The sequence below is a fragment of the Chenopodium album genome, chromosome 22 (assembly GCF_948465745.1).
Source record: "Chenopodium album chromosome 22, dcCheAlbu1.1, whole genome shotgun sequence".
Lineage (NCBI taxonomy): Eukaryota > Viridiplantae > Streptophyta > Magnoliopsida > Caryophyllales > Amaranthaceae > Chenopodium > Chenopodium album.
The window spans coordinates 12,586,023-12,607,961 of NC_137855.1; the positions used below are offsets into that span (position 1 = coordinate 12,586,023).

Here is a 21,939-nt window from a genome sequence, read left to right on the forward strand (position 1 = left end):
CTTGGGTTCCTTTGACGTGGATGCAATATCAGTTTTCTTGACCCACACTTGTTTCACATTCCTTTTATTAGCTTCTTCTCTATTCCAACATGGACCATAAAGATGTCCAGTCTTACCACAAAAAGTACACATTTTCATGCTAGGAAGCTCAACATATTTCTTTTGTTTACCTTTTCTCTTGGTCATATAACCAAGTCCTTCTGTTCTTTTTCCTTGAGCTTCAGCAATCCATTTGGGTATAACTTTTGGGTCAATACTCCTATCCTTTCTAGCATTCAGTTCATTTTCAAGTTGATCTGTTTGATTCCTTAAAGTCGAAAGTTCATTTTTCGGATTTTCAAAATCAACATTGAATTTAAGCAACTGATCACTCGAGGAACTGCTAGAACTGATATCAGAATTCATGAGCTTATACTGAGTTAATTCAACATTCAGAAGAATACTTTCATTCTTGATTCTATCAGCTATCTCTTTTATGTGTTTATACTTAATATTCAGCTCTTGCAATTTGCTTTGGGACTTGGCATAAGCTGTTTCAATTCCAACCAAGTGCCATGTTCCTTGCAAACTTTAAGAGCCTTCTCACACTTATTCAAATTCACACAAGTTTCTCTAAAGAATTCTTCTTCTTCTAGACACAAATCTATTAAGACATCTTTAGAGAGAGTTTTAAGCTGTTTAGGATCAAGAAATACCTCTTTGTGGAGTTCCTCAAGGTAGGCCTTTTCATCATCTGATTTGGCCATCAGACACAAATTGGCTGTCTCCTCTTCTGGTTGGTCATCCTCATCTTCTTCACTGTCAGAATCACCCCAAGCTGCTATCATGGCTTTCCTCATGTCCGACTTTTGAAAGTTTGCTTTGCTGAAGTTTTCCTTTCCTTGCTCCTTGCCCTTTCCTTTTCCTTTATCATTTTCCCAGAGGGGACAATCCCTGATAAAGTGATCTGGGGATCCACACTTGTGGCAGCTGTAGTCAGGTTTGGCATTGGAGTTCTTTTTCCCGAAGTTCCTTGAGGTGCGGCCTTTCTTGAATATCCTTTTGAACCTTCGAACGATCATGGCAGCTTCATCCTCGTCCACTTCTGAGTCTTCCTCCTCCTCTGTTTTCAGAGCCAACCCCTTGTTCCTCATGGTTTCAGTGTTGACTCCAAGGTGTAGCTCATGAGTCATGAGAGAACCAGCAAGTTGTTCGATGTTGAACTTGGTGAAGTCCTTAGTTTCCTGTAGGGCTGTCACCTTAGCTCTCCATCTCTCGTCCTGTGGAAGACTTCTGAGAACCTTCCTAACCTGCTCATCTGTAAGAATCTGTCTACCAAGGGAAACCAGCTCATTTATGATGTTAGTAAAACGAGCTAGCATCTCCTGGATGGTTTCCTTAGGTTGCATCTCAAATCTTTCATACTTAGACATAAGTAGATCGATTTTTGAGCGTTTAACCTCATTAGTTCCTTCATGAGTAATTTGCAGCAAATCCCAGATTTCCTTAGCGTTCTTGCACCCCATAACACGATTGTGTTCATGAGGTCCAAGCCCGCAATGGAGCAATTTCACAGCCATAGCATTGATTTCCATCTTGTCAAAATCCTCTTTCTCATATTCAGACATAGGCTTAGGGATTACCTCATTCTGAGCGTTTGTTTTGGTGACTTCGAAATCACCAACTTCAATGACCCTCCAAACTTGGTAGTTCTCCGCCTTGACAAAGATCTCCATTCGGTTCTTCCAGTAGGTATAGAACTTCCCGTTGAACATAGGAGGTCTCTGAGTTGAGTATCCTTCCTCGAGCTTTTCGTGAGTATTCATTTTCTCCAAGACCTTTCTTCTTCAGGGTTTCCTGATTCTCTTAGAAGTTAGGCTCTGATACCAATTGTTGTTTCAATGAATACTACAAGAAGGGGGGGTTGAACTGTAGTATGAGAGTTTAGCCAAACTTTTTGCGGAATTAAAACTAAGTAAGCTAAAGGAACAGAAAGATAAACTGAAGGAACAAAAGTGCAAGAGAGATTTTTACGTGGAAAACTCCTTGGCCCTAATCAAGGAGAAAAACCACGACCACTTGGGATTTTAGGAAAAGAATCTTCACTAGAATAGGGCAATAAATCCTATTACAAACTAAAGACTCTTACTTCAAGTTCCTCAACAAACTTGAAGCCCCGAGGAACAAGTCGCCCAACTTGTTACTCCTTCTCTTCTCTTTCTCTCTTCTCACTTCTCTCTGCTCTTTCTCTTCTCTTTCCCTTCTCTTTCTCACTTCTCTTTCTCATAATGCAGAAGTTCACTCAAACTTCCCCATTCCCCAAATTATAACTCAAAAGAAAGATATTTAACTCTAGTATAAGAACATTTAGAACACTCATATAGACTTGTATGGAATTGGACTATTACCTCGAATAAAAGATGAAAACTTATGTGAGCAAGGGTGAGTTTTTCCAACAGAAATCAAGAGCTATTTATAGATCACAAAACGCCTTGGAAAAACTTCATTGTGCTGCAAATCCATCACGCCACTACTCATACCCACTAAGAAGTTCATGTCCCTAAAATTAAGGATCCATGAACTCCTCAATGTGCAAGACCATGTATGTTTAAGGTCATGGGAGAGTAGAGCGCAAGTTTTGGAAAATGTGGAGATTTTATTTTGTCAAAAACATTTTCCGAAAATCAGAAAAAGAAAGAAAATAAAATATTTTTAATTTAAGAAAAAGATAAAATTTAAATTGCAACAGTTTTCCTAAAAACAAGCATGCACAATATTTTATCCTAAGACCAATTCCATACTGATTTTTCGAGTGTAACTAACTTCCTTATACTTACATAAATCCTAAAATATATAAAATATTTAGTCTTCATGTTTCTTTGATGAAGCTTCTACTCCGAGGCTTCTGTTCCTTAGAAGGAACTTCTCTTCTCTGGTGATGCTTCTTCTCTGAAGCTTCTGTTCCCTTAGGGAACCTTCTCTTCTCAAGTCTTCATTTCTGAAGCGCCAGTTCCTGTGAGGGAACTCTTCTTTTTGGATAACTTTGTTTCTGGCCTTCATGTTCCTCATGGTATCTTTGCTCGACACTTAATTCTCCTAGTCTTTGCACTGATCACACACTTAAACAATCAAGCCTTTATTAGTATGTAAGTAAGTAAGGTTGTGTCATCAATCATCAAATAAAATCATTAAGTCCAACAATATATTATATCGAAGTATCTGGATTAATAATAAAGTTGAAACGTAACACCTATGCAATTTGGTAGAGAGCTAACGTTGTGACGTTGGGTTGTAAGTTGGTACATAACTCATTATTTAAATAAAAAATAGAAAAGTTGGTAGAAAACTCACGTTGCGACATTTGGGTCGTAAGTTCAAGAATCAAAAACCACCAGGCCAACTTCATATGCTTGGAAGCAAGAGGATTTCCTTACCTTGCCCTCTACTCTCAAGCGGCTAGCCGGCTACTACATAGCATGATTGGCATGGTCTGCCAATTAGACTATCTACGATTTTTTTTCATGCCCCTGGCTTTTCCAAAGGATTAATTTAGATATGATTGTTAACGTGTTTGACGGTCTAAGTTTAATTTTTGTAATAGACTAATAGGCATGTTTGACATTTGATGGTGAGATTAGCCTTGTATATTTCAGCACCAAATGCTCAAAGGACTAATGATGAAACATTGTCTACTCCTGGTTTAAAGGCCTACTCTAGCAGCGACATTGCGACAGGCATCGAATATTCCCACAGTCTCACTGAAGGGGGTGAATCTGATATAGTTTTCAAGGGGTGGATTGACAAGCAGGCTCTCTGTCCTTCAACCCCTGAAACTGGAGTTCCTGTCTCTTTAAAACACCTTAAATCCGGAGGTTTCAAGGGAAAGCAGTGGTTGGTATGTTCACAACTGTATGTTTTGTGTTCGTTTCCTTCTCATTAAAACTTCTCAGCCGAAAGATTTCCTCATTAGCTTACTTGATGCAGACGAATTTGAATTATGTTGGCCAACTGCATCATCCTAATCTAGTTAAACTCATTGGATATCGCGTTGATAGTGAAGATTGGTTTCTGGTGTACGAGTTTTTGCCTAATGGGAGCCTAGAAAACCATTTTTTCAAAGGTAAGGCTTTATTCTATAGATTTTTTTGTTTTTTGTTTTTGTAATTCGAGTGTATTATGCTTGGAAGAATTGCCGGGGTATGCTATAATATTCAAGTCTTGATATAATTGTAGTCGGAATTCAACCAATGTCCTGGGATACAAGGATGAAAGTGGCTCTAGGTGCTGCAAAAGGACTCTTTTTCCTTCACGTCGCTGAACCACCAGTCATATATCGTTATCTTGATGCATCAAATATCTTGCTAGATGATGTATGTTCAATTCATTGTTCAAATGACAACTCCAAATTTTTTTTCTAATGTTGTGCAATTTTCTAATATATGTTCTCATACTTGCAGGATTTTAATGTGAAGCTATCAACTTATCTAGCGACTCAAGTCATGGACATCCAGGGTTATGCAACACATGGTTATGCAGCGCCAGAGTCTGTAGATACAGGTACCGAAATTAGCTATATATATGATCTTGTTAAAATAAATCATAAACTTGGATATATCGAGATCGAGGTACACTCAAAGCAACGCTAAAAAAGCCTTGATTAGGTTAACTAGAAAGCTAAGTTGTACACAAGTGTGTAACATTGTACATTTGTACACAGTAACGCAGCTAGCTTAAAACTAATCAATTGGCTTCTTTACTTTATGGATTAGGCCGCGTTACAGAACAGAGCGATGTCTATAGTTACGGGATATTGTTACTTGTACTTCTAACTGGCCGGCGTGCAGTGAAAAAATCAATGACCGGTGATCAGTATCTCCTAAACTGGGTGAAGTTATATCGGAATAACTTACTCCAAATCATGGATACCAAATTGGAACGCCGATATCCTCAATTTGCCGCATATTCAGTTGCTACACTTGCTTTACAGTGTACTAATTCTAATCCAAGTTCTAGGCCTTTAATATCACAGGTCTTAGCAAGCCTCCAAGAAACAGTAGCTGATTGATTAATTTAATGTAAGACTAGCTTAAACATGTACTATGAAAATTTGAGATCAATCTAAAATTTGAGATCAAGTCATGTTTTTAGTTATCTCAAAATTGAAACTATTTTAAAGATCGAATGTTGATATTAAAGTTAAGTGGATATTTTGTAAAGTTACATTCACATCATTTTCTCAACAACAAAAAAAAAAAAAAAAAAAAGTTACATTCACATCAAAGTTTATTCGTGATTGGCCCTTATAGGATCGTATACAATAATATGAAGTACTTTGTATATTTCTTTTTATCATTAAGAAGAGTAAAGACTACTAGAACATGATTTGGGATGAAACCTTCTTCAAACTTGTGAAGTGGACTCTCTATTTTAATTTAAAGTGCAATTCAAATTCGTATTTAATATGGTATCAGAGTTAGACCCACAATTTGAGACCTCTGATGGCTTGAGTATATTGCCAAGTCCATGGTTTGGGACCTTTAATGGCATTAAGGGCCTGTTGCATGTGATTCACTTAATTGAGCTGAAATGAACTAAACTAAACTATACTGAACTGAGCTGAACTGAACTGAACTTAAGCTGAAGAGAACATGCCCTAAGTATAGATCATGTGATCCTTGAGTTAAAGGAACCTTACATGTGAGGGAGGGTATGGAAGTATATCCCACAAAACGCATGTAATGTAAGAGTCTCAGTGTCTCACATTGACAAAAGAAGAGATACTAAAGGATGGAACTACTTATTGCTACATGGTTTAGGGATGGAACAACTTATGAATTTATGAAGCGGACTCTCTCTTAATTTGTAGGTGCTCTCCAAACCTGGTTTGAACATTACTAAAATAAAACTATACTTAGAAAAAAAAAGAGTACTTAATTGATTGAATAGTAGAGTTGGTTGTCCTTCTCCTCCCATTCCCGCTAATTACTACTTCCTCTATTCTTTTTTACTTGACCCGCTTTGACTTTTACACTATTCACCACCCCCTCATTTGACCGTCTTTTGTGAATAGTATGTAAGGAAAAACATATTCATATGAGATCTTTTTTATTTCGTCTCAATAAGTACTATCATAATATATAACTTTTGTAAATTTTACTTATGGAAAATTAAAGTTATTGATCGTTAAAGTTTTGCATTGACAAACGTGATAAAAGAACCAGGTCAAGTAAAAAAGAACAGAGAAAGTTTTAGTCAATCTTAATTTATAAAATAATGTACTCATTCATACTAATCTAATCATATTTTAATGTTCTAATTTGTTGTTCTCTCTTTTCAATTTTGAAGATTGACATTGCAATTGAATGCACGAGATTGCATGATCGTTTCACCTTGCCTCCTTTAGAAGTAAAGGGATCATCAAATTATGGGGCAACAACCTTCTCTAATATGGGAATGTGTTTTAACAATGGCGGTACAAGTGCCGGAGGTGATATCCTAGACAAAATACCATTAGTAGCTCAAGCTCAACAAGACCTTACAAGGAAAAATTCCATGTTTCTCATGATGAGAAACGAAATTTGTTTCTCATGAGGGCATTTTTGTAAATAAATCAACAACTTTTTCATTATTGTGGGCTCCACAGTTGAATAAAGTTGATTACTACCTCCGTTTCATATTGTTTGCAACTTTTGTCAAAAATGGATGCTACACATATTATTTGCAACTAATCTTTTCTTTCCTTTTTAGGTTGTCATTTCTCTCTTTTTCTCTCCTCATCACATGCATTCTTAATTTTCTCTCTCTATCTTACACTCACAAACAAATTTTGCCTAAGAGTCCGTGCACTCTTCAAAGTTGCAAAAAATGTGAAACGGAGGTAGTAAAATATTTGGTTTAATTTATTTACGAAAATGTCATATGAGAAACAAAATTTTGTTTCTCACCATGAGAAATTGGGGCATCCTCACTTATAAGTCACCCCAATACCATGATAGGAGGACAAATCTACAATAATAGCAAATATGGTGATGCAATGAATAATCAGGTGAATTCGATGAGGCCGATAATGGAGAATTCATGGGATGATAATATGAATACCATGATTTTTGTGTGAATTATGACTACATTCATCCAACCCTGGCCTAGGCATGGATCTTATTTATAGATCCCATCTCTAAATAAGAGCCCATGTCAAAAGCTCAAAACCTAATTCCAGTCTAACTATGCTAGCCCAATCCAATTCATGATTAGTTAATCGCTCATGAGACCCATTAATGGGCCTCTTACTTGCTTAACCCAAGTGTGTGACCTCATAGGATCCATTCTAGAGGGCTTTGGACTATTTGACTAGTCCAAAGATCATCTCTCATAGTCTAGCAACAGATGATGACGCCTCAAAAGAACGAACTTATTATCTTCATAATAGTGATCCTTAATATATCCAGTAATTGCACTTATCGAAGACATAACTCCTTCACCATCACCTCCTGACATTGTTTGTCTCACAAAATCTCACACACCTTTCACTCGTAAATTATCGAAAACAACGGGTGAAAAAAAAAATTTGGATAAAACCTAAGCTCTTGATACCATGTTAAATTAATCACAAAGTTTGTACTTCTATATTTCTATATTTTAATATCACAGGCACGTTACATCAATATATAGACATAGAATACTTGGGGGGCGAGCCTTAATATTCTCTAAAGATAAATTTCCTAAGATATACCACAAGCTCTCACAATACAAAAACTTTTGCATGCCCCCGGTTTACAATAATTATATTGTACATCGAATATTTTTGCAAAAAGTGACCCTTTTTATTTACAAAAGTTACCCTTTTTCTGTACAAAAGTGACCCTTTTTATTATAAAAGTAACCCATATTTTCACAAAAATGACCTTTTTTTTTTAACAAAAGTGACCCCTTTTTTTAACATAAGTGACCCTTTTTCATACAAAAGTTACTCTTTTTTCACAAAAATGACCCTTTATCACAAAAGTAATTAAGCTACATATGCAAATTGCAAAACAAAGTATCAAAATCTCACTAGTTTTTTTTGTTTTTTTTTTCAAAAGTAAACCATACAATTATTATTTTACTTTGATTCCAAAATTTCTGTTACCGCTTCCAATTACCATACAAGCATCGTCACCATCATTACCTTCGGAAGCAAGGAACGAAGAGCTTGATGTCGCGATCGAAGCAATGAACGGTCAAACACTCAACAACCGTCAGATCACTGTTGACGAGGCTCAAGCTCGCGACAGTGGTGGCGGCTCCCGTAGTGGGTGAAAAATAAGTGAGGAGAGAGAGAGGCTCAAGCTTGTGGCGGTGGTGGCGGCGGTGGCTTCCGTAGTGAGTGAAATAAGTGAGGAAAGAGAGAGAAACTATAAAAAAAAGTAATGAAAAGGCTCACGTGCTATTGATTTACATTAGCACTATTGTACATCCGATTTTTTTAAACATTTGGATTCACAATAATATCATATCATTACAATATCTCACAATATTTTATATTATCCCAAAAAAAAAAATTAATTAAAAATAATAACATTTATCAAACTACTTAATGGAATAAAAAATTTATTAATATTAAAGAAAAAAAGAGTGTTTAATTTAATATTAAACACGTATAAACTCCTCTTGAGTATTTTAATTTTTTATTTCATTTATTATTATAGAAGAACAAATCCAAATTCTTAGCTTTACCCTCTAAAGTAAGGCTTGTACGTAATGAGATTGTAGTAGTGTATCGGATAATTTAAACTAGTACAATAATCCAAAAACGAAAGTGGAAGAATGAAATGGCCGGGGATGGTGGGGAGTCCTGGTCTTCTCTTCCCATTCCCACCTATTACTATTAGTCAATGTAGTCAATTTTAATTTATAAATTAATGTACTAATTCATACTAATCTAATCATTTTTTATTTCTAAATACAATTTCTTTTAGACTTTATGTGTTTCTCCTTTTAGGAAATTGTCAAGAAATAATCCTCCATTGCTACATATAGCTTAAGCTTCTTACCCAATTCGCTCATTGTCATGTATAATTGGAAGTTATTAGGGACGAAGCCAAAACGTGTCAATTAATACTTTAAGCTTCATTTATCAATCCCTTTTTCCGTTGTTTGATATATAATATGGGCAATTGTATAACTACTTCTACACCACTGAAGTCTATCAACTCTAATCCCAATTCAGGTATGGCATAATTTCTAATTTGGATTATGCATGTTTATTCTTGTACTTTACAATTTGTGTGTGTAACCGAAGAATATTGTATAGTATTATTAGAGGTAAAGTTGTTTGTGAAAGGGTGCTAGAAAGATAAGAAGAAAGCAAGAAATTAATATACTAGTATATACATCTACAAAGTACTTATACAGTATATGGATTGATAAGAGAAGTTGAATGTAACACCTATTAATGTTTAGCCAAGCTAGTTTGGACGCTTGGTAATATAAAATTGGTAGTTTTGGTACATAAGTCACCTTGTAAATTTGACAAGCTCACAAACTACATATGCTAGAGAGTAAAGAAATTTTGTTATACCTTTTCCTTTACTATTAAAGAATGTTAGTTTAAAAGTTGCGAGTAATTTAGACCGGTAGTAGTAATAAGCTTTTAATGTTTCATTGTCAAGTTAGATGAGTGATCCGCCAATTTGGTGTAATATAATGATGGATGATTAAGCCAATTAGGCTACCTATGACTTTTTTCATAAAAACCAAACAAGTACCCTGTCTTTTCATAAGGATTAGTTTAGATTTGAGTTCATTTAGAATGTGTTGATTAGCGTGTTTGAAGGTCTTAGTTTTTAGCCAAAAGGTCAGCTGCCTTGTTACAAACCTTTTATTTTTGGCAAAATTGGCCGCAACATCCTAAAGTATGACTTAGGTGCACTGAGCACCCTGAACTATCTGTAGTAGCCAAAACACCACCAACTATGTTGTTAGGCGCGACGCGTGCCTTAAATGAAAATTTTCGGCCAAATGAGGTGAATCCATGCATGCTAAGTGGGTGAAAGACTACATAACTGTTCTAGAGAGTGAAGATTCACCTCCTTCCAGTGAAAAAAGTTGTCCAAAATTTTCATTTATGGCACGCGTTGCACCTAACACCATAGTTGGTGGTGTTTTGGCTATTACTCAAAGTTAGGGTGTGCAATGCACCTAAGCCATACTTTAGGATGTTGCGGCCAATTTTGCCTATTTTATTAATCTAATCCCAGCTTGCATCAAAAAAAAAAAAAAAGGTCTTAGTTGAATTTTCTTGAAGGCATGTTATTTGATGGTGAAATTAGCCTTATTGTATATTGGTGCTAGCTTAATTGGTTTAAACATATGACTATACCAGATAAAATAATAGGTCATTGCCACAATTAATTGTTAACTGTGTTCTCTGTTCTGTAAATGAAGCTAATAGTTTCTTAGATATTGCTTAGATTATTTCAAGACTTTGTGGTTCTTTTTGATTTTTGCCAAACTGTAACTATGTAATACAAGACTATGTAATCTTCTAGGAATACGTTGCTTAATCGTAAAGTTCATGTATCAACGTATCATACAATCGTACCAAGACCTCCCAAGCTTTGAAGCCTTTTTGAAATTCTTGTATACTTCTTGTGTTTTTGTTTAACTGCCAAATGCACCTTTGCTTTAGTTTAGGGACTATAATGCATCATATTAAAGGTGGCGTTTATGAAAAATCTCTTCGTTTAAGTAACATCATTATATGAGGGAAATTTTGACAATTACCACCTTCTGTTATGTCCATTTTAGCAATTACCACCTTATATTTTTTTTTTTGAAAATTACCACCTTCTATTTTTAAAAACATCAAAAGTTACTACCTTCTTGCCCCCCCAACTACCACGTGACGTCATTTTGGGCTCATTCTTTCCCTTTCCTCCTTATTTCCCTCACATTTCTCATTCCTATTTGGATTCCCATCTCCCCTTTCACTTTTTTTTCCCCTAAACCACCAATAATTGTTCCTCAATTTTGATTTGGAGGAATGAATTGGAGTGTTTTTGATTGTTTGGGGAAAAAAGAAGTGAAAGGGGGAATGAGAATCGAGTTAGGAATGAGAAATGTGAGGGAAATAGGGAGGAAAGAGAAAGAATGAGCCCAAAATGATGTTACATGGTAGTTGAGGGGCAAGAAGGTGGTAACTTTTGATGTTTTTGAAAATAAAAGGTGGTAATTTTCAAAAAAAAAAATAGAAGGTGGTAATTGCTAAAATGGACATAATAGAAGGTGTTAATTGTCAAATTTTCCTTATATATGAGTATATGAATATATTTCATTAAATTGACAGGTTCAACAAAATTTTACTTTTTTATTCTAAATATGAATGTCACCTTAGAATATTCAATCATAATATACTTGTATTTGAATATATTTGGACATGTATTATGTATACTGTATAGGGAATACATTTCAATTAGAAAAGATAGATATTGTTGCAAAAATTCGAGAAGTAAATTTTATCTGTTACTTAGATCAAAATTTCACTTTGTTTCAGCACCAAATGTCAAAAACAGCAATCAAAGTAATCCTACTCAAAGATTAGATGATGAAACAATGTCTGCTCCTGGTTTAAAGACCTTCTCCTGCAACGACTTTGCGACTGGCATCGAATATTCCCACAGTCTCACTGAAGGAGGTGAATATTCTGATATAGTTTTCAAGGGGTGGATTGATAAGCAGACTCTCTGCCCTTTAACTCCTGAAACTGGAATTCCTGTCTCTTTAAAACACCTTAAATCCGAAGATTTCAAGGGCGACGAGGAGTGGTTGGTAAGTTCACTACTGTATGATTAGTGTTTGTTTCCTTAGCACTGGGACTTTATTACTTATTAGCAACACATATATTTTTCGATATCTCATATCTCTATTCCTAATAGACTTCTTAGCCGAAATGTTTCCTTATTGCCTATTTAATGCAGGCAAAGTTAAACTATATAGGCCAACTGCATCATCCTAATCTAGTGAAACTTATTGGATATCGCGTTGATAGTGAAGATTGGTTTCTAGTGTACGAGTTTTTGCCTAATGGAAGCTTAGAAAACCATTTGTTCAAAGGTAAGTGCCTTTATTCTACTGATATTATGAACACCATTAATTTCTTGTGTACGAGTTTTTGCTATAATATTGAAGTCTTGATACATTTTGTTGCAGATGGAATTCAACCAATCTCCTGGGAAACAAGGATGAAAGTGGCTATAGGTGCTGCGAAAGGACTCTCTTTCCTTCACAACACACAAGTCGTGTTTCGTTATCTTGATGCATCAAATATCTTGCTAGATGATGTATGTTCATTGTTTAAACAACAACAAACTCCTACATTTTTCTCATGTCTTTTTTTTTTTTGTTTGTTGTTGTTGTGCAATTGTCTAATATATTTCACGTACTTACAGGATTTCAATGTGAAGCTACCAGCTTATCTAGCACCTCAGGTCATGGACATTCAGGGTTATGCAAGGCAGGGTTATGTAGCGCAGGGTTATGCAGCGCCAGAGTCTGTAGATTCAGGTACGGAAATCGTCTATATAATCTTGTCAAAATTAATTATACACTCGGATATATCTACATGTAAGTATACTCAAACCAACTTGTAAACTTAAACCAACGTTAAAAACACCTTCATGTACCTAAAGCTAAGTTGTACACAAGGGTGTAATATTGTAATACTAATCGATTGGTTTCTTTAGTTTATGGACCAGGTTGTGTTTCAACAAAGAGCGATGTCTATAGTTATGGGATTCTATTACTTGTATTACTAACTGGCCGGCGTGCACTTAAAAAATCAATGATCGGCGATCAGTATCTCCTAAACTGGGTGAAGTTATTTCGGAGAAAGTTGCTCCAAATCATGGATACCAAATTGGATGGCCAATATCCTGAAAATGTTGCAGTTGCGGTTGCTGCACTTGCTTTGCAGTGTACTGATTCTAATCTAAATTCTAGGCCTGAAATGTCACAGGTCTTAGAAAAACTCCAGGAAGCTGTAAGCCTGTAACCATGTAATTAATCAATGTAAGACCTTAATTAAACATGTACAACTATGAAAAATCTCCTGCACATTGTTATTCTTACTTTTATTTTCCCAACATTACATTCAGTGGAGATCAATCGGATTAGTTTGTTAAAGTTTTAGCATGCTATTTTATACTCGTATATGAGATTAAGTCATGTCTATATCATTGCTCTTTAGTTGTTTCAAAATTGACAAAGGACCAAAGATTTTTTGTTAATTGAATATTCTTTAAATATTACATTCACATCAAAGTTGCATCTTTGATTGGCCCTTTTAGAATATTCGTTAAATATTACATTTACACTAATATGAAGTACTTTATAAATGTATTTTTTTCATTTTTTTTAATCATTAAGAGTTTTTTTTTTTTTTTTTAATTATTATTAGCTAATCATTAAAATTATAGTCAATGGTCGCTCATTTTAGGTTGCATGAATAGAGAGAAAAATAAATAAAGCTTAAAAAATGAAAAGTTGTACTTTTGGTGAGAAATGGTTCATGACCAGGTCATGGCCATGACCATTTGTTGAGTGTGGGCCTTTAGTGGTATTTCACTACTTGTCCAACAAAGGGAGTTGATTTAATTTATTTTTTTTTTTAATTGATGGGAGCTCACGTGGGAAATGGAAGGAAAGGAAAATCAATGCCCATAAAATTGAAGGGCAACCAATGTGAATATATGGGCATGGGAGTCGGGCATAAATGAGGTGAAAGAGAAAGAAAGTAATAAAAAAAAAATATGATGACCACCTTTAGCTTGGTCATCCATTAGCTATGCTCTAAGAGTTAAGACTATTTGACCATGATACTAACAATTACAGTGATGTGAACTTTAGCTTTAGTTGGAGCAAGCTTCAGTTCCTTCGGCTTTGTCCTAGGTAGGATCCCTTCTCGTGGGTATTAACCTCCTTGCTCTTTCTGTGATAGAAATTCAAGGTGGGACCAATCTCATACCCTAATATAATGATAACTGCAATTTTTTTTTTCCCAACATTTGATAAATTATGTATTCAAAATTTTCAAATTGTATAAATAATAGGAAATATATATCTTAGGACCTTGGTGCATATACTATACATATTTTTATCATATGATTTTGAGGTACGTAAAATTTTTTATGTTTTTAAAGCGGACTCACACTCTAACTAATGTACAAGTGTGACCTTAGTCTATATTTAACACGTACATACATCTTATTATTTTGAGGTATGATCCTCGTCTATTGAAATACTTGTATAGAAGTACGATAGTATAAATACATATATACATCTCATTATTACGCATGCAATAAGAAAACAACCTGAAAATATCCAGCTCATCATTCAATAATCACTAGACATACTAAACATATAAAAAAAGACACAAATTTGGATTGTAAATCATTAAAATTGTTTGGATATGGCGGTGACTTTGGCCTGTGACTCTAGAGGAACTTAACGGTGGTACACATCACATGGGTTTTGTTTACAGGTGTTGTTGATAAAAAGGTAAAGAGATAGAATGAGAATGGAATGAAAATAAATTAAAGGTTAGAAACAAAAAGCTAAGAGATGTAAACTAAATGACAAACAATGTTTTAAAGGTTGAAGTTCACGGGCTAGCTAGTACGCTTCTCATCACACTACAAATAGTTATATTCCTCTAAACCCATGTCCCTCTTTTTTTAATGCAATCAAACATTCAAACATTATATACGGAGTGTAATATACGAGTATATATTAATGAGGTCTTATTAGATTAATACGAATAGTAAAATTGAAGGCTTGTGTATAATAGGTTATAGGTTTGTATTTTTCTCTCCGTTTGTTCGAGGAATACTAGATGCGATTGGCCTTCAAGTTGGATTAAGTAACAAAAGTAAGTTTTGTTTGTTCATGTTTCGCTTGGTTTTAGTGAGTATGGTTTTACATAATCTATGAAATATAATAAAATAGAAAATATTTAATGTAATTTTAAGGGTAAATTAAAAATTTTGTCAAAAAAAAAAGGTTAAATTAAATATTAATTTTAAAAAAATGGTGAATAATTCCAAATAGGCATACTTACAATGAAACAGGGTTGTACTCCGTTAAATATGATTGATATTGTTGCAACTTTTAATGCATAATACATAATTTAATCTACACTACATTCTCATAGAACTAAGGAGCTTATATATATACAATTGAGGCTTTAAATATTTTTCTGTGTTAGAAGTTGCACATAATTTACAATCATTTTTCTCATAAAAAGGAATTTTTGATTACTAAATCCATTTTGTTCTTCCATGTATGTAAATTTGAAGAGGAAAAAAAAGAGATTATAGCACCACCGTACCATTAAATTGTACAAATGGTTATATATATATATATACATATATTTTTTTTTTCTTTTTTGAACACTTTTTTTTTTTTTATTCCGTGTTATAGATAAATCAAAATTATACTCTGTAACTTATAAAATGAAAATCATACTTTGTAAGAGAGATTGAAAACAAAGTACTTGTACAATACATACATTTATCATAAAATGAAATGGACCCCACAATGAGCCATCCTTATAGCTAAAAAGATGAATGACTTTCTCAATGTTACATTAAAATTGGTAAATAAAAACATGGAGACAACTTCTTAGTTCACTCTCCACTCAACTCTAGTAAAGTGGCTTAGCCCTCATTATTCATACCAATCACATAATACCAACAAAAACAGAGTACTCTGTTTTTCTTCTCTTCTTTTTCTTCATCTTAACACTTAACTCCAAAACAAGAACCAAAAAAAACATACATTTCCTTTTGCTCTTGAAATCATGTTAACAAGTATATGGTTCATAATGCTATGTACATTGATAAATTGGGAGGAGTTTAGTGTAAATGCCGATAAGCCGCCGCCGGTGAAGGTAGGGAACATTAGCACCGTTGATGATGCAAAGAATTTCAAGATGTATTATGGGCAGACATTTAAAGTTATCAAAAATGTTATTGATGGAAAGAGTTATCTTCTTATACAGGTATGCTTGTAGTAATATTTTTCCTTTATTTTAACTCTGTTACTATATTTTAAGTGTAATTTATACTTGTATTTCCTTCTTAGTTGGAAAGTAGAGTCAGTGATAAGAGGATTGGAAGTTTATACCGGAGTATTAATAACGGTAAGATCCAGACATCCAGTCAGTGTTACTAATCTTATGACTTAATATGGGGTGTGGATCCAAATTTTATACATAAGAGTAAAAGAAAACAAATTTGTACCCGTTCTATTAGGCCGAATCGTGTTGGGCTTATAATATATCGTAGTATACCAAAACGAAATCAATTTGATGAAAAAAAATTAGTGATCTCTATCGAACTCCTTGAGCGGATGAGCTTAGTAAACAATAATAAAAATATAAGAGTGGCCATTCGAGTCAATAGGTCGGGTTGAGATCAAGGATCGGGTTAGATTATGTTGCCAAATTCACCTCTCCAAATAGAAAAAGGAAAACCATGAGCCAAATAATCCATGTCCATACTAGGAACTAAAAGTCAATGTCACTGTTAGCCATATTTCAATTGTTTCTCGTATAAGTAAGGGACATTCCACGTAGTATAAATTATAAAACTCCAAAAGCTAGTTAGTACTCATAGTAATTAGTAACTAACTTGCTAAGTGAATCCGATTTATCCGAGTGTATCTTAGAAATTTTGTAAGATAAGAATTATTCAAGTCTTATTCTTTTCAGCTTAATTTCAATTCAGTTCCTAATTTCCTTCTCTCATAAAAATTCAGTTCAATTCAGCCAGTTCAATTTAGCTCAATTCAGTAAATCAGAATAAGCTCTTAGTTTACGTGTTCAATTAAAATCTCACTTGATTAAAACAATAAAATAAAAGTTGGATTTAACAATAATGGTCTGAACGAGATCTAATCTGGCCCTTAAACGATTAGGACCATCTGTTGCGTTATCGAAAAAGTAGAAGCATCGTTTGGAAGTTTTGAAAAATCAGACACCACCGTCACCATATTTGTGTAGATTTTGCATAGGGAACTGTCTCTCATCAATAATTCAACAAAATTGCAGATAGCTAAAATAGCAATTACACTACTCATTTGTTAGTTTCCTATTCCCATTTCTTATGGGGAAAAAAAAAAAATACAAAGTAACATCCTATAACGAAATGGTGTAAGCTGAGTTTAGATATTTAAATTAAAACTAGTTTTTTAGCCCGTTCAATGCACAGGTTATTACTTGGGTTAATTGTATTCATATGTAGGTATGCTTTTATAAAGTACTTCCTCCGTTTTCTTTTAGATGCAACACACACTTTTTCACGGTATTTAAGAATTGTGGGGTTCACATTATATAATACACTTTAAAATGGGATGAGTGGTTGTTGGTAGTGTAATTTAGTGGGCCATGTGCTTTAAATAAGGGAAATAGTATGGTTTTTCCCTAAAGTAACTTTCCTTTTATAGTGTGTTGCAAATATTGTGACATTTCCTATTTAAGAAAGTGTTGCAAGTAAAAGAAAACGGAGGAAGTAAGTGTTTCTTTTCTAAAACTTAAAAAGAAAAAAGAGTGAGGGTAGAACTGTGAAAGAACATGAAGGAATTGAACTAGATATATATACATGAAGAATGTGAGATATGAATCGACATATTAGTTAAAATTATATTTAAAGTCTAGGAGATGAAAAGACAATTTTTATAATAATTCATATGTTTATGTAATGTGTACTAATTAATCGAACATTATTTTATTATTGTGGAAATGAAACACCTCATTTTCTTACTTGAATTTGCAAGTTGTAGAATGCATAAAGACTTAAACATACATATTAAGGGAGGTGACGTGTGATATTCTCTTTCGTTCTTTAAATTTTTCTCGTAAGCTTATTCCTTTTTGTTTGTTATACTTCTACTTTATTTTTTTTGAGGTATTCATCACGGCCATTGATTTTTACAATTTCTTACTTTTGTTACATGTTGTCCACTTTTCATTCCCTTTTTTCTGGCCTTAATCAAAATCACAAGAACACTTCATAATTAATAAAGGTTTTATTTCATTATAATCAAGTTTATATAATTGGATGTTACGTTGTAAAGATGGTATCCTATACAATTATAAGTGAAACTTACTTTCATGTAAAAGTATATAGTGATGCAAAGATATTTTAAAAAATTCAATGAAATTAAGGCTTTTGAACAAATTAAACATGGACAAAGTTATACTCGAACACAAACAAGTTGTTCATGACCATAAACGAGTTGTACATGAAGGTGTACTATTCAACTTTAGCTCATTACTCGAGCTTGAAAATTTTGTTCTTCTTCAACTAAGTATATTGTCTTAGCTTAACTAGAAGTATGGACCAATTAATTTAGCATTACTCTGTTAATTATACTTGCATTATAAACAGCAATAATAAAAAAACAAAATCTTGTAAAATGGATATCTAGTTGTTTGATATATAACATATTCATCAGATATTCTACTATGAAATTACAGATTAACTCAAAGATGGCAGGAAGGACAAAATACTGCACAAATCGGATGAAATCATTCGTAGTCCCATTGTCGAATTACTCACTTGATACTGATACATTTCCAGGCGTTCCAGGTAAAATATACTAGTAACAAATTTCTATCAGCCAAAATGTCGAAAGTAGGCATCTAATGTGTTGCACACTATTTTTCTGTGATTTCTTGCAGTTTCTTTCCTGGAGGTAATAATCATTCTCTAGCCCTTTTCGACAATTCTGTAACACAGCCATTTCAGTAAGTACTGCATAAGTAAAAAATTCATTGTTTCGACGTGATCCATGCTTTAAATTATATGGTTGTATCAGCTTCTAGGTATGCTTGGTACTTGCAAAGGTATAACATCAAATGCTATGGCATCTGCCTGCTTAATGAAGTTATATGAAGGAGGAGAACTTACAATGGTTAATAAAAGTGAGACAGAACAATTTTCTCAATTTTCGGCTTACTTTACTAGCGCCACTGATCAACCACCAGCCTGCAATATTGCTACATTTCAAGCATCATCTGAAGACTTGCCTCTTCAGGTTGGTCGATTCTATAGCATATGTCTAGTTTTATATCTTACTTATTTGTCGACCTTTTCAACTAATTTTTATTGAATTGAACTAATCTAGTAATCTATTGATTGAATTGAACTAATCTTTAATTTATAAGAAGAATCACTTTCTTTCTTATAAGCCAAGACAAAATTCTTTTCATCAGAATTGTTACTGGCTGATTTGATGACTTTTAGTAGGCAAAAATGAGTTTATTTTTTTTAGTTGAAAAGAACACAATGCTCATAGTAAAAATTTGATTAGCATATATATTACAAGTGTTTCTTTAAAAGCCTAATGTATTACACTTCTAAACGTCCGAATATTTATTGCTAGCGTGCAGAGTGGATCAAATATATAGCAGTATTCGCGAATTTGGAAGTCAGAGCAAACTCTGTATATGATGCAGTAAGTGTTACTGAAAGTTTTTGCTATCGACTAAGGATCAAACTGTTTGATATAACTATATAAGAGTAGCCTTTTATGTCTGATTTTGCTGTAAGCCTCAAAAACTTCTCCATTTTAAGGATTAAGTACAAAAAAAATAGATTAAGCAAGATCTAGTTTGTGGTTCTCAACTTGAATATCAAGTCCATGTCATATTTTATGACTAGGCTAAAATAAAGAAACTAACTAGTTAATACATTCATGATCCTGTAGGTTTGTTTAACTTATACATGTATATTATGTGTGTAGGTTAAGCAAAATTATTTATGCTTGGCAAACATGTCTACAAACAGAAATTCGTCGTTCAAACCTGTTGTAGCTTGGATGCGTTATGAAGATGTAAGTATGCCTCAAAAAGTTTAAAGTAAATACACATACAACCTTCCATAAAAATTTACAGTGTTGGTCTTGGAGTTTAAAATTGGTGATTTTTTTTACTCATTTTCTGCAGGGTCAATGGTCCTTTACAACAGAAGCCTACAAAGAAAAGGTATATTCATTTACTTGTTTATAATGATATGTAAAAGAACGTAGTTTGCACCAATATTATATGATGAAAACAGTGATTTTGCCACAAAATGAGTAATACTAGGGCTTGATCATTGATTAATTTAAATCACAAAAAAGAGTTATAAGTGTCAAAAGCTTTTATATATAAGTTCAATTTCTTTTAGAATACTTGTCTTCTTATCTGAATTTGGGGTGGTGCAGTTTGTGCAAGATGCAGGTGGAGAAAATGTTGATGAAACTGTCAACAAAATGTCCTATAACATATCAATTCCTGATGACCTTGATCAACTTCATGCTATCTTATGTGTGAGTTTATTACTCTATATTTAACTATTCTATTATTGCAATTTGCTAGGTGTGTTCTATTCCACTGATTTTCACTTATATGAACATATTTTATCTTATCTAAAATTCTAAATTTACCGGAACTTAAAACGTACAAGTATTAGATTTATGATAAGTGTTTTTTGCTTAAAAAAAAAAAAAAAAGAATTATTATAAGTGTTTGAGTATTTCATAGGCATCATATCAATCTCAAATCATAATGTTATTGAATCATGCTTCATAACCATATCATATTCCTATATATTTTGTAGTCGTTGGATGCAGTGATTGATGAAACATACACTAGTGATCCTGCTACATACAACTTGACTACATTCCTCCAAAATGTTGGTGTTGAGGATAAATCTTGCTTTGCTTTCTTAACAAATGAAAGCGTTTGGAGATATGACAAGAGAATGCAAAAGAATACCACTTCACTTGGTGAGCATGCATCACAATACATAATCTCCCTCGACCTTTAATCTTTATTACAAAGTACTACGTATTTGATCCAGTAAAGTGTCAGTAGTTGGGATTATTGAACCCCCAACCCCAAGGTTGGAAGGTGCAATCTTTCCCACCAGACCAAACTTAGCCTGGTGTCATAAATTCCGAATTAGTTAGTAGCTATGTATATCAAATTAAACTCTTGACATTCGTATTTTGTTTATTATTCTCAAGATTGGTACGACGGAGCTGTGTCTCAACCACAGCTAGTATTGGCAGACTTGATGGAAGCAATCTTTCCTACTGGAAACTACACAAGTACTTATTTTAGAAACCTTGCTAAGGTAATTTTTCTTGTAGTTACTATTTCCTCTTTGTTTAAAAAACAAAAGTATTAGTCTATTAACAATTACTTCGAATATTAATTATTTGAGTATTTTTCTTATACAGGGAGAGCAGATTATTGACATCACAACTTATGAGAAATGTAATAGTGATAGTGCTTTGGAACCAACAATCATACCTTGTAATAGTAAAATTTACTAGTGTTATTGATATTACTATTATAGTGTTTATGTTAATGACTAATAATATATAATTTATTTCTTTGAAGTTTTAAGTATGAATTCGACTTTGATCCTATGCGTTTTAAAGCTTTATGTACCTGTTTTCCAAATTTTCACGTCGATCCTGTGTTGTTGAAACTGTATCAACACTACCTTTATTTACCCTTTATTAGATAATTATGTTAAGTCCCGTGCCATGAATGGTCATAATTAAACTTTACAACAAAAATTATAAAGAATAGTGTTAATTCAATAATAATTTTAACCAAAAAAATATTTGTAACAAAATAATATTTCATAATTAATTAAAGATATTGATGGTCAGACTTATATACAAAGTATGCTACCAAAATTATTATTTCTATTTTTAATTACAAATAAATTTTAAGTTGGAGGAAAAAAAAATTGATGATATTATACTCCGTCTGTCCCAGTTTACTTGCAATATTTTGACTGGACACGTTTGCCAATACACATGTTTGACCGTTAATATCTTTTATTATATACTTATATAAGCTATAAAATGTTAATATTAAGAAACTATACATTAAAATAGACCCAACAACATATTACATGATTACAT

The 21,939-nt window shown here is 33.3% G+C and overlaps 3 protein-coding genes across 3 annotated transcripts; all 3 read left to right on the forward strand.

Moving 5' to 3' along the window:
* Positions 1 to 3,604: 3,604 nt before the first annotated feature.
* Positions 3,605 to 5,044, forward strand: LOC145603974 (putative serine/threonine-protein kinase PBL3). Its single transcript, XM_081659938.1, has 5 exons — positions 3,605 to 3,874; positions 3,964 to 4,099; positions 4,213 to 4,349; positions 4,437 to 4,536; positions 4,749 to 5,044. Exons 1-5 carry the CDS (start codon positions 3,605 to 3,607, stop codon positions 5,042 to 5,044), a joined length of 939 nt encoding a protein of 312 aa, XP_081516064.1.
* Positions 5,045 to 9,988: 4,944 nt separating this feature from the next.
* Positions 9,989 to 13,006, forward strand: LOC145603975 (putative serine/threonine-protein kinase PBL3). Its single transcript, XM_081659939.1, has 6 exons — positions 9,989 to 10,136; positions 11,510 to 11,784; positions 11,934 to 12,069; positions 12,166 to 12,296; positions 12,405 to 12,519; positions 12,699 to 13,006. Exons 1-6 carry the CDS (start codon positions 9,989 to 9,991, stop codon positions 13,004 to 13,006), a joined length of 1,113 nt encoding a protein of 370 aa, XP_081516065.1.
* Positions 13,007 to 18,694: 5,688 nt separating this feature from the next.
* Positions 18,695 to 21,354, forward strand: LOC145605915 (uncharacterized). The gene is made up of 9 exons (XM_081661978.1): positions 18,695 to 18,708; positions 18,832 to 19,050; positions 19,399 to 19,470; positions 19,759 to 19,848; positions 19,961 to 19,999; positions 20,221 to 20,325; positions 20,616 to 20,784; positions 21,025 to 21,134; positions 21,241 to 21,354. Exons 2-9 carry the CDS (start codon positions 18,841 to 18,843, stop codon positions 21,334 to 21,336), a joined length of 891 nt encoding a protein of 296 aa, XP_081518104.1. The 5' UTR covers positions 18,695 to 18,708; positions 18,832 to 18,840; the 3' UTR covers positions 21,337 to 21,354.
* The last annotated feature ends 585 nt before the right edge of the window (positions 21,355 to 21,939 follow it).

What these genes read in the sequence shown, in the direction of transcription:
- LOC145605915 (XM_081661978.1), top strand. Translation starts at nt 18,841, where the DNA reads ATGCTTGGTACTTGCAAAGGTATAACATCAAATGCTATGGCATCTGCC. An exon ending in CAAACTCTGTATATGATGCA is followed by an intron (nt 19,471 to 19,758) that starts GTAAGTGTTACT and finishes TTATGTGTGTAG; the next exon opens with GTTAAGCAAAATTATTTATG. An exon ending in CTTGGATGCGTTATGAAGAT is followed by an intron (nt 19,849 to 19,960) that starts GTAAGTATGCCT and finishes CATTTTCTGCAG; the next exon opens with GGTCAATGGTCCTTTACAAC.
- LOC145603975 (XM_081659939.1), top strand. Translation starts at nt 9,989, where the DNA reads ATGCATGCTAAGTGGGTGAAAGACTACATAACTGTTCTAGAGAGTGAA. An exon ending in CAAATATCTTGCTAGATGAT is followed by an intron (nt 12,297 to 12,404) that starts GTATGTTCATTG and finishes ACGTACTTACAG; the next exon opens with GATTTCAATGTGAAGCTACC. An exon ending in GCCAGAGTCTGTAGATTCAG is followed by an intron (nt 12,520 to 12,698) that starts GTACGGAAATCG and finishes TGGTTTCTTTAG; the next exon opens with TTTATGGACCAGGTTGTGTT.
- LOC145603974 (XM_081659938.1), top strand. Translation starts at nt 3,605, where the DNA reads ATGGTGAGATTAGCCTTGTATATTTCAGCACCAAATGCTCAAAGGACT. An exon ending in TCAAGGGAAAGCAGTGGTTG is followed by an intron (nt 3,875 to 3,963) that starts GTATGTTCACAA and finishes TACTTGATGCAG; the next exon opens with ACGAATTTGAATTATGTTGG. An exon ending in AGAAAACCATTTTTTCAAAG is followed by an intron (nt 4,100 to 4,212) that starts GTAAGGCTTTAT and finishes ATATAATTGTAG; the next exon opens with TCGGAATTCAACCAATGTCC.